Source organism: Micropterus dolomieu, linkage group LG01 (assembly GCF_021292245.1).
Source record: "Micropterus dolomieu isolate WLL.071019.BEF.003 ecotype Adirondacks linkage group LG01, ASM2129224v1, whole genome shotgun sequence".
Classification (NCBI taxonomy): domain Eukaryota; kingdom Metazoa; phylum Chordata; class Actinopteri; order Centrarchiformes; family Centrarchidae; genus Micropterus; species Micropterus dolomieu.
The window spans coordinates 1,563,730-1,576,323 of record NC_060150.1 but is presented as its reverse complement, the minus strand read 5'-3'; the positions used below and the strand labels follow the sequence as shown (position 1 = coordinate 1,576,323).

The window sequence follows — 12,594 nt, the reverse complement described above, 5'->3', positions numbered from 1 at the left end:
TAAAGGCAGTTTACAGTGAGAATAAGCAGTAAAGTGCACAAACCTGCTCTGTGTAACCGGACTTCAGGCTTGAAAACAGCGTCCAGTAGTTTGCGTTGTCCACAAAGTTCCTCCTCGTACTCTGCTATCGTTCTTTCAAACAGCTCAAATATCTCTTCAGCAGCCGCACTTAGTCGCTGCTGGACAAAAGCTCTCAGCGTTTGGACTTTAGACATGTTTACAGCAGCTTTTCCTCCAGACACACTCCGTTACAGACACGCAGCTCACTCTGATAAAATACACACTGTGAGGCCGAGCTCCGGCTCCGGCTACTTCCTGCTAACAAGCTAACTTCCTTTAGCATTCTTGGCTAACAGGAGATGAGTCTGAGGTGAAACATCCCGAAAGTTTAAACAGAGTCCACTTAAACACGTTTATCCTCACATGCAGGCTCTGCTGCTGAACTCTGATTGTATTTCGTGGCAACTCACGTGCTACGTAACGTAAAAAGATCGCATAGAAGCCACAGGAACTACTGTTACTTCCGGTACCCCTTCTATGCAGACTTTCAAAATAAAAGTGACCAAAGCCCCATCCATCCATCGTCAACCGCTTATCCTGCTGGAGCCAATCCCAGCTGACATCGGGTGTAAGGCGGGGTCCACCGTGGACAGGTCGCCAGTCCATCGCAGAGCCACACAGAGACAAACAACCAGTCACACTCATATGGAAGATTTTACTGGACTTTAATATTTGTAACCCACAGAAAACAATCCACAAATGTGTACTATGATGCACAAATATTTCACTATCTACAAATATGTATTTTTACATTTGTGTAAAAACAAATCTTAACTGTAACAAATATGCGTTATGTATGTATCTATTAATACACATATATATATATCTATCTATCTCTATCTATCTATAAATCTCTCTCTCTCTATATATATATATATATAGACACACACACACACACACACACACACACACACACACACTGATAACTCTACTAGTAAGTAAAATTACTTTACTTTTCACAGGTGATAGATTATAGTAGTACATCTAATTATACAGCAATTCACAACAGTTACACAAGAGTTCAGATAATGTATCAGCTTGTGAGCAGAATCACAAACATTTCCTACGTTTTTTTAATCTGATTTTTATTATGTCATTATTAGATGTGTTTATGAACATGATCATCAGGGTGGACTAAAACCTATATTGCCATCATTACGAACACATTAAACAGCAAGAAAATGCTTGTTTTAGGTTTCAGTGTATTTGAAAGTATTTTACTTCACTTCCTTCATAAGGAGGAATTACAGTTCGGTCATTTACAATTAATGCTATAGATGAATTCACATCATAAATCAATTGCAAATTAATCATTAAAAAACACCACCTGTTATGGAGCTTTTAAAAAAATTTTTAAACAAATAAAAATAACAAAATAATTATATGGGGGAAAAAAATAATGTATTTAATAAAATTATTGAAACCAGTTTCCAGACAAAGGTTTAAAAATCTTCAAAATTTGTCAACCTAAAACGGTCTGACTGACTTGTAGCTGATCATTAAAATTAAATGTTTCCTGTAGCTGATGCACTCATTGGGAGAGACTATATTTTTTTCAGTTTGGCTGATTGTTGACTCCTAAGGTGAATTATTGTTCCAGTAAAGTGGATTCAATTCTGAAATGAGCTGGCTGAACAAAGTGTCTGTCACTTTGAAGTAATGGGTGGGGCGGGGGGGTCGTGAAAGTAATATAGTCACATAAGTCCTTTAAATATACAGTACTAAAAAAAAGTAATACTATCAGTTCTGTAAAAGTATTAACTTATTACATTTTCTGACTAACATGCCCAACATTGAAGATGAAACAGGCTGGAAAAATCAGAACCTCTGCTTTAAAGGCAAATGGGCAAATCCAACACATCAGCTGTCCAATTGTGTGAAATCAAAGGTTGTGTAAAGACTTGTGATTTGACCAAAATAACACAAATACAGTATGAGCAGTTTAAGAATCAATTGTTCACGTTTTACATATAATTAGATATATTCAAGACCAGGAGAGTCCATTCAATTACAAGTAAATTGTGTTGTTGGGTGATAAGGCAATGAATGTAGTTTGTAAATCACATTTGAAAACACTAGTTGACCATAGTGCTGTACAACAGACATGAAATACTTTGCTTTTGGTATGACATGTATTAAAATGTCAAAGTTCTCAGAAAACCACCAAATAATGTGTCACAACTAAAATCTGAAGCATCTCTGAAGCTTCATTTACTTCTGCTGCTCTCTCCAGCACACTTGTGGTTTTTGAGATGAGCGGGTTGAGTGAAAGTTTTATCACAAATGCTGCAACTAAACGGTTTCTCTCCTGTGTGGATTCTCATGTGTCTGGACAAATTGCTTTTGTCACGGAATCTTGTTTTACAAACTGAGCAGCTGAAAGGTTTTTCTCCTGTATGAACTCTTATGTGTGAGGTCAAAGTTGAGTTTTGTGCAAATCTACTACCACAGACAGAACAACTGAAGGGTTTCTCACCTGTGTGGACAGTCAAGTGATGTTTCAGATGTGGCTTTTGTGAAAATGTTTTACCACAGACAGAACAACTGAACGGTTTCTCCCCTGTGTGGACAGTCAAGTGTTGTTTCAGATGTGGTTTTTGTGAAAATGTTTTACCACAGACAGAACAACTAAATGGCTTCTCCTGTGTGTGGATTCTCTCGTGTGTGGACAAATGGCTTCTGCAGCCAAAACTTACTTTACAAACTGAGCAGATGAAACATTTTCGTTCTGAATGAAGCCTCATATGACTCCTTAAGGACTTCTTCCCGAAGTATCTTTTACCACAAACTGAGCAACAAAATGCTTCCTCTCCTATTTGGAGTCCATTGTGTTTCTGCAGACGTCCCTTGTGTCCAAAGCTTGTAGCACATTCAGAGGAGCTACTTGATGTTTTTCCATTATTACATACCCGATCACTTACAGGTACTTCAGCTGGTTCTGGTCCTCCACTGTCCTCTCCATCAGCTTTTGTTTTCATCTGGTCAGTTTGGCTTTGATGAAGCTTTGAGGACTGACGACCAACACACTGATGGTGTTTGAGCTGATAAAGCCAAGAGAATTTTTTGCCACAAACACGGCAGCTGTATCGTTTCTCCCTCATGTGGATTGCCTTGTGTTCTGCCAGATGTACCCTCTGATTAAATCTTTTTCTGCAAACTGAACAACTAAATGGTTTCTCTCCAGTGTGAATTCTCATGTGTCTCTTCACATTTGAGTTTTGGCTGAATAGTTTACCACACTCCGAGCAGTGAAATGATTTCTCACAAGTGTTACATTCACTGTTATTTTGCAGAGGGTTTGAACCTGACTGAGGTCCCCTGGTCTCCTCCCAATCACAACTCTCTTCAGTCTGAGGTTCAGAGGAGTGTGAAGCCTTGTCATGAGTATCAGGTTGTAAATGTCTCTCTGGATCTGAGTTCCTGGCTGGTTCTGGTCCTCCACAGTCCTCTCTATCAGCTTTTGTTTCCATCTGGTCAAATCTTTGATGAAGCTGTGAGGACTGAGGTTTCTCTTCATCGTCTTCTTCACTCTTCACAGAGACCAGAGTGAATGTGAACTTGGTGCTATCAGCCTCCTCCAGCTGCTTTCCCTCCTGACTGGTCCAGAGTTCCTCCTGCTCCTCTTTAATGTGTGGGGGCTCTGGTGGGTCCTCCTGGTCCAGCCCGGGGCTCCACTCCTCTTTAATGTGTGGGGGCTCTGGTGGGTCCTCCTGGTCCAGCCCGGGGCTCCACTCCTGCTGCTCAGTGGGAACCTCTTCTTTACTCACTAACAGCAGCTGGACATCTGTGGAGAATAATGAAATACATACTCATTTAAGAAAAATGTAACTTCCTGTCACATTTAAACCACTGACACCACTACTTTCTTTAACGTGTGGAAAATAATGCACTTTTGGTAAAACATATTTGGAACTAAGGCACTGAATATACTCGTCACTTCCAACAAGCCACTTTACCAGCTTCATTGTCTGTACTATAAATCTCAGAATACAAAGGTGGGGAGAGTCAGCAGCTTCAGGTTCATCTGGGTCCACATCAGTAAATAAGTCATTATCCCTGCCCCATCATTAGGACTGACTATAAATTACATTTGTGTATTCCATTAAATTAATGTATTGATTTTATGTATTCTATTATTATATGACAACGTTAGCCTTAATATTTTAGCTGCAGCGGCTGAGTCAGCTTTTTGATATTAAAAGCTGCGAGACCTGAATAAGTGGATGTTCAACTCACTTTCAAGAACTTTTATCACTCCAAAAACTTTATTTATTTAACACACTGTAAAGTGTTTTTCGTAACTTCAAACAACAACAAAACAAAAACTCAATTCATGCCATGCTCATATAGTGATGTAAAACAGTGCCTCAACCACGGCTTCATTTGCTAAAAACATTACACCTTACTGAAGCTACTGTGCCCTCGGCCAGCGATGGATGTGGATTCTGCAGTATTTCAGCAGGAGCCTTGGCAATGCATGTCCATGAATTTGGAGTGAGGAACTTCTGAAGGAGCAGTGATAGCAGTATTAGCTAGGCTCCTTACATGCTTGCTAACTTTTTTTAAGGTGGGACATTGACAGCATTGTGTTGCAACCATTTGTGCAGCAGTGTTAATGGGAGAGAGGGGAGGTGCTGAGCGATAAACAATAATATTGTGGCGGGCCACAAATAAATCAATGCATGTGAAATTACTACAAAAACTGACTGACTATCTAGTCTACACCGGACTACCACACAGCCCTACAGAGGCACGTAGAAAATTATTTTAAAGGTTTTAGACTGTCCAGCCAAATATCTCATAGGTAAATTAGTGGTAATGCATTAATGTAAAGTCTTCCTAGGAAGAAATTTTTATGGATAACAACCATGACCACTGATCTGACCTATGACGCCAAAAATGAAGATGCTGGGGCCAGTTGCACAATAAAAAACAACCAAAAGTATGACTCTTAAGTCTTAATTTCTCATTTCTCCTTAGCTAAGGATTGTGTTGCACAGAATCCCTTTAAATGTTTCCTTAGTTAAGGAAAATCATTAAGGTGTTTGCTATCAGGTGTTAGATATTAGAATTTACAGTAGTAAAATTCTACTGCTACCATGGAGACTGTTTGCTTGCACCAGCAAAGTTGGAAAGAGAGGAGACATTTGTCTGAGAAAGAAAATATCGTACTGCTGCAGGAATTTCATAAAAGAAAGCACAAAAAGTAAATCTGACAAATGTGGGAGGAAATCGCTTCGAAAATTAATTCCAGGAGACTTGTGAAGAGGTTCATCCAGGAGATCCAAAATAAGTATGACAACTTCTCTGTTCTTGCCAAAAAATAGATCACTAATTATAAAAGAGAACCCAATAAAATTGTTAAGAATAACTTTATTTTGGCTATAGATAAACTAGACTGGATTGCTAGCTAGCAATAAATTTGACAGCCTTCTTGTTTTGCTTATCATTTAGCTGATCCATTGGATTCTCCCGGTCGCAGAACACTCGTCTCAGGATATGTAAAATTTTGTCATTTATCGCCATAAACTCAACCATGTTCCGGTTAAGATAAAGCCAGAGGTACCTTAAATTATTTTCCTTAGTTTGGTTGCTGAGGTCCTTTGTGCAACGGTTTAACACACTCAAGGGATTCCTCAGGTATAAGCCCAAGATGAGGAGACAACCTCAACTACTTAAGTGAACATTTTGAGGAAACCTTCATGACTTCTTGAATATGCCATAAGACTGAAGAAGGGCACCATATCTCTCGTCATCAGCTGTATGCAACGACTGGTTCCTATCTACCCAGCTTTCGTCCTGCACCCACAGAGAAAAATAACAGGATCAATGATTGTCTGAGAGACGGAGAGGTCGGTCTGTGTCTGTACCTCACCTGTTATCTACTTTGAGCCCCCTTAGGAAAGAGTCTTCACATGTATGTTGTAGGGAGCCAAGAGCTTCATTGCCATCGACTGCTTCCCTGTGATTGTTGTTCTGCATATTAAAGAACTTGACCTCTTTTAGTAGCAGCTCTTTTCCACCGGTGGAATTTAACTAAGACCATTTACCAAAGTACAGTACAAATCTGAGGTGAACGTTAGTGATGAACTGCAGAATGAAGAGTTGCTTTATGGGCTAATAAAATCCTCCCACTGCTAAATAAAGTATTTTTGGATCAGCTGGAAAATGCATCTCCACAAAGCTGAAAACAGGCTGCTTTGAAAGCAGGACTTGTATTTGCAGTGGAGTATTTTTACAGAGTGGTATTAGTACTTTTACTGCAGTAAAGGGTGAAATGTCCAAACCTGCTTGAGGCTTGAAAACAGCGTCCAGTATTTTGCGTTGTCCACAAAGTTCCTCCTCGTACTCTGCTATCGTTCTTTCAAACAGCTCAAATATCTCTTCAGCAGCCGCACTTAGTCGCTGCTGGACAAAAGCTCTCAGCGTTTGGACTTTAGACATGTTTACAGCAGCTTTTCCTCCAGACACACTCCGTTACAGACACGCAGCACGGCTCCGTCTACGACCTGGGTTCAAACCACTTGTACTCAGCTAACTTCCTTTAGCATTCTTGGCTAACAGGAGATGAATCTAAGGTGAAACATCCCGAAAGTTTACACAGATTCCACTTAAACAAGTTTATCTTCACATACAGGCTCTGCTGCTGAACTCCAGCTGATCTATCTGTTAGCATGCAAACAGCAAAGTTGGCGTGTTAGACACCGGAAGTACACCCGCTTCCGGTACCACTTCTTTGCTGATTTTCAAAATAAAAATAACAAAAGCCCCAAGTCTCTCTACTGACAATTAACATTTGGTAGAAATACTCAGAAATATAGAAATATCACAAAGTAATGTCAACAGCCCAAAAGCATAATGTCAGCAAAACTTTATAATTATTGTACATACTAATTCATTTATGTTAATCCTGACAACAAGTTTAATTCCTGACTTTTCTGAAGAGACAGATTATAATGGTACATTTGATTTATACAGCACTTTACAAACCAGTTCCATAAGAGTTACTTTGCAAAGTAAAGTAACATTATCCTCTGAATAACAATGGCCTGTTCCCAAAAGCAGAGAGGAACAACTGTACTTTTTTCTTTATTACGTTTATCTAATAGATCCCAGTTCTGGTTACTTTGCAGATTCAGACTCATAATACAAATATGAACAAATCAACACGATATTCTGTAGGTGATTTGAAAATGTTAGCTCCAACTTACCTGCTGAAACAAGCAATGATTACAGTTGTGCAGTTAGAATCCAAGTTACCCCTGTCCAGGAGGTACTGGTCCAGCTCTCCATGTTAAAACGTCCAATCCTCCAGGCCTATAGATATTACTCTATTAGGTATAACTGAGGACTGTTTAAGCTGGTGTTCGCCTAGCTTCTAACTTTCTTCTTGTGGATGCATCAGTGACATTTTACAGATGAGCCCATGCAGAAATTGCCACTGCTGGAGAGAGTCTGAAGAGGTCTTCATAGGTCCAAAGGTTTGGACCCGGTCTAAAACAGACCTCAGGTAAATCAGTCTCTTGACCTGATGGTAACTGGAGAAAACACATTGTGAAGGTCAGGGGAAGTTAATCTGAGGCTTCAGCAGTCTGAGTTTGACTAATCAAGTGGAGATCTTCCAAACCTAGGCTGTTTTTAACAAAGCCACATCTTTATTTCCACACACATTGTTTCCTTGCTGAGGGATATGTCTCGGATTCACTTGGAGGTTTGTTGACGCAACAAACCGTCCCGGTACAAAGATATCCAACTGGAGAATGATTACAGCAACCAACAACTCTCAACATACATGTGGCATCTGAGTCCTGTACAGAAACAAACTGGAAACATTTGAACCTCTGCTTTAAAGGCAGCTGGGTTAATCCAACACATCAGCTGACAATTGTCAGAAATCAAAATATTTCCAAAGACTTCAGATGTGACAGAAATATCAGAACAGTATGAGCAGTTTAAGGATCAACTGTTCATGTTTTACACATAATGACAGATCAAATCAAAACCAGAAGAGTCCATTCAATTAGAAACTTGTTTTGTTTGCATAACATTAAAATAATAACAGGCAGTATCTTTTGTAAACATGTAAAAACCATGTCAAATGTGCACTAAAAAGTTATAAATTATGACCCCAAGCATTATTTACATAAATACAGAGGACTCTTGTGTATGAGTGTGCAGCGTTTCTCCTCTTTAAACACTTTTACAATCAATTCAACAGCTGCTCTTTTAATAAACAAGATTATTATGGTGTCTAAACTACGTAACGTGTTATCATGCGCAATGAGTGAATGAGTCTACAGACACACGACACATACAGTAGCAGAACAAGAGTAGGTTACACTGACAACTTCAGTAATACAGTGTTAATGAGCATGATCTGGAATTCTACCATGGTTTATCATTAAACCGGCAACTATTTCATCCCTAAATCTGACAGAGGTTTTCTGGTGTCCTTCAACAACTGTCATTAGTGTCAGAAGAATTACAAGTCATGAGCCACTCTATCTGGATCTGAGGTCCTGGCTGGTTCTGGTCCTCCACTGTCCTCTCCATCAATTTCTGTTTCCATCTGTTCAGTTAGTCTTTGATAAAGCTGTGAGGACTGAGGTTTCTCTTCATCGTCTTCTTCACTCTTCACAGAGACAAGAGTGAATGTGAACTTGGTGATATCAGCCTCCTCCAGCCCTCGAAGCTGCTCTCCCTCCTGACTGATCCAGAGTTCCTCCACTTCCTCTTTAATGTGTGGGGTCTCTGGTGGGTTGTCCTGGTCCAGACTGGGGCTCCACTCCTCTTTAATGTGTGGGAGCTCTGGTGGGTCCTCCTGGTCCAGACTGGGGCTCCACTCCTCTTTAATGTGTGGGAGCTCTGGTGGGTCCTCCTGGTCCAGACTGGGGCTCCACTCCTCTTCAATGTGTGGGAGCTCTGGTGGGTCCTCCTGGTCCAGACAGGGGCTCCACTCCTCTTTAATGCGTCGGGACTCTGGTGGGTCCTCCTGGTCCAGACTGGGGCTCCACTCCTCTTTAATGTGTCGGGACTCTGGTGGGTCCTCCTGGTTCAGACTGGGGCTCCTCTTCTGCTGTTTAGAGGGAACCTCTTCATTACTCTCCAACAGCAGCTGGACATCTGTGGAGAATAATGAAATACATACACGCATTTTAGAAAACTATAACTTCTTCCTGTAACTTTTTTATGACTCAAATTGTAAAACAGAGTTCAGAAAGAGCACAGAAATTTGAAGGGGAACAATCAGAATCTGGTGAAAATTTAAACAGATTTCACAGGGCCCTATAGAAACTATATTCCTGACATCAAAATACTTATTTTTAGAAAGAATGAAGATTTTAGACATCAGTCCTTCCTTTGGGCGCTATGTCTCAGCTAGCAGCTCAGTTTACACCAATGTGACACGGATAATAGCTCTCTGTGAACTGGATTAGTTCCGCTCTACATCCCACATGGAGTATTTCAGAATTGCATTTTGCCTGGCTGATTTTGCTGACTTGTTCAGATTTTGTAGATTTATTCAGTTGTCCATGATTTTTGTGCCACGTAGTTAAATTGTTTATTTTTTTGTCTGTTTTAACTGTCTTTATCGTTCATATACGATCAGGAGTCTGTAAGTGCAGAAAGTGGGACTGGGCTTAAGGATGCAAAATATAGTGCAAGGGACACAGGTGCATACAGGAGTTTCCCCTAAAGAGTATTAAATTTTCTTTTAGGTTTAAAGGCTCATGATGAGAGCTGGGATTCCTTAATACAAATGAATGCACGGTCACATCAGTTAAAGGATCAGTGTTAAATTTACAGAGCTCTATTTGCTCAACTGACAGAAATGTTTTCATTAGTCTATAATCACCTGAAAATAAGAATCTTTGTGTTTCCATAACATTAGACTTGCCTACAGAGAGAGCAGCTCCTCTTCCACAGACTCGAACATGTTTAACCATCATGCTTCTAGAGTAATCCAGAAAGGACAAACCAAATGCTGACCCTAGATAAGGCCTGTTATGAGTTTCACAGGCACCGTAGTTTCTTCTTCATGCTTGGAAGGGAAACCTGAGGCGAGTGATACTCAGTTTCACAATTTCAATGTTAGATGTCACTACATTCTACAACACTGCTCATTTAAAGCTTTTGCTGATCCTATTGGAGAAGAAAGGGAAAAAAAGACCAATAAAGAAAAGTAGCAAGAATGTTTTTGCGTATGCTGTCAACCACAGTTCTTACAAAAACAAATACGGAGCATTCAAAAACAATTTGAAACAGCGTTTTTGTCATTATGCATATTTGGTATACGTTAGAAACGTTAGAGTTTTATGAAGTTCTTAAGAAGAGTTGAATATCTCAAAGTATCTCTGCCATGGACGTGCTCTTTCAGTGTTATTAATGCTGTAGGTGAAACCAATGTGAGACGCACATTTTTAACAAGCATCGAAAAAGCGCAGGGAGTTATCACATCGCCCCCCGTGAGCAGGCACTGCACTAATTCTGGCATGCGTAAAGCACATTAAGTGCTACTGGCTACAGTAACCGCCAATCAATCCCTCCCTGTCTATGTGTTTTTAAATATGCAGGAGCAAACTGCACATTCATGGAAAATCTAATGAAAATATTCATTTTAAAATCTTTAAAATGTTATAACAAGAAAATCTATTTGTTTTCTTGCCCGGGCCAGTAAAAATCTGATCTACTGGCCCTTAGGGCCCTTAGGGCCAGTGGGTAAACATGTTATGTTGGACATTGCATAATAGCACCTGGGGGCTGTGTTGGGATTGAGGCAGGTTTGAGATTTGTGGGGTCATACGTAAGGTAAATCCTACCCGAGTGGCAGCAGAATCCTTTCCTGTCCTCTTCCCATACAAAGGCACCACAATGTGAGCAATTCGGATACTGAAACAGTGACATCGTGCTCAGTGTCTGCCTGTAATCACCACGAAGATCCCCTTTGAAGAAGTCAGTATCTTCATACCGTGCGAGGTTGCGCTGGTCATGGAGCGTCTGCTCCAGTCGCGCACGGTGCACTTGTTGATGGAGCCTGGCGTCCCTTGGCTGGCGTTTCATTCTGACCTCCAGTGTTTCTCCTGCCCTGACCGTCTTATGGCGCGCTGCTCGCATCTCAGGCGTTTCTTTGGCCCTGACTTCTTGATGGCGCACAGCGTCCTTTGCCTGGCGTGCCGCTCGCATCTCCACCGTTTCTTTGGCCCTGACCTTCCGTTGGCGCACAGCGTTGTTTGCCCGGCGAGCCGCTCGCATCTCTGGCGTTTCCTCCGCCCTCTTCTTAGCTATGCGCGCCCGATTCCGAGCCAGGCGCTCATGCCGTGCTTCATCCGACTCTGCTGCACGTGCGCGGCGGTTTGCCTCGCGCATCCGCTCCCGCCTGGCACGGCTATCTTTAGGCATGCTAGCTGCTCAGTCAGGGTGTAGCGTTCAGAATCCTGCATCAGGATAGAAAAGACGACAATCAATACATGTATGCTGCTTTGTCTACACAGGTACAAAACTGCTGATACATGAGGATTCTTCTTCAAAATTATAAACAAAATGACATCATGGTAACATTTAACATGCAGTGAGAACTAAACTATACTTAAAAATGAAATACGTGTATTTGAAACAGAACTTTTCAGGGAAAGTAGTAATGATCCAACCGAGTAGGTAGTAATGACATGCGGCTAGTTTCGAAAGCTCCGTGCGAAGCCTTGTGTCTCTCAGCTGGAGAGCAAATTTAGGCAGATGTTTCATCGTTTGAATTAAGTCAAAATCACCAAACATGAAGATGCAGTTTGCAGCACTAAGAACTGAATGTCTGCCCAACCCTCCTGTTACTGTAGGAGGAGTTAGGGACTGTCTGAAAAGAGCAACATGATCCATTTCAATCATCAATGACTGTTTTGTTTTTCAAAATAAAACTAACTGCCAACATACAGTGAGGAAAATAAGTATTTGAACACCCTGCTTTTTTGCAAGTTCTCCCACTTAGAAATCATGGAGGGGTCTGAAATTGTCATCGTAGGTGCATGTCCACTGTGAGAGACAATCTAAAAAAAAAAAATCCAGAAATCACAATGTATGATTTTTTTAACCATTTATTTGTATGATACAGCTGCAAATAAGTATTTGAACACCTGAGAAAATCAATGTTAATATTTGGTACAGTAGCCTTTGTTTGCAATTACAGAGGTCAAACGTTTCCTTTAGTTTTTCACCAGGTTTGCACTGCAGGAGGGATTTTGGCCCACTCCTCCACACAGATCTTCTCTAGATCAGTCAGGTTTCTGGGCTGTCGCTGAGAAACACGGAGTTTGAGCTCCCTCCAAAGATTCTCTATTGGGTTTAGGTCTGGAGACTGGCTAGGCCACGGCAGAACCTTGATATGCTTCTTACAGAGCCACTCCTTGGTTATCCTGGCTGTGTGCTTCAGGTCATTGTCATGTTGGAAGACCCGGCCTCGACCCATCTTCAATGCTCTAACTGAGGGAAGGAGGTTGTTCCCCAAAATCTGGCAATACATGGCCCCGGTCATCCTCTCCTTAA

The 12,594-nt window shown here is 41.0% G+C and overlaps 1 protein-coding gene across 1 annotated transcript; it reads right to left on the bottom strand.

Annotated features, from left to right (window-relative positions):
- Positions 1–953: 953 nt before the first annotated feature.
- LOC123972199 (zinc finger protein OZF-like) lies at positions 954–8,762 on the bottom strand. The gene is made up of 2 exons (XM_046051504.1): positions 8,705–8,762; positions 954–3,602 (listed from the first exon to the last, which is right to left on the bottom strand). The coding sequence occupies exon 2, from the start codon at positions 3,528–3,530 to the stop codon at positions 2,268–2,270; it is 1,263 nt and encodes a 420-aa protein (XP_045907460.1). The 5' UTR covers positions 3,531–3,602; positions 8,705–8,762; the 3' UTR covers positions 954–2,267.
- Between the last annotated feature and the right edge of the window lie 3,832 nt (positions 8,763–12,594).

What these genes read in the sequence shown, in the direction of transcription:
- LOC123972199 (XM_046051504.1), bottom strand. Translation starts at nt 3,530, where the DNA reads ATGGAAACAAAAGCTGATAGAGAGGACTGTGGAGGACCAGAACCAGCC.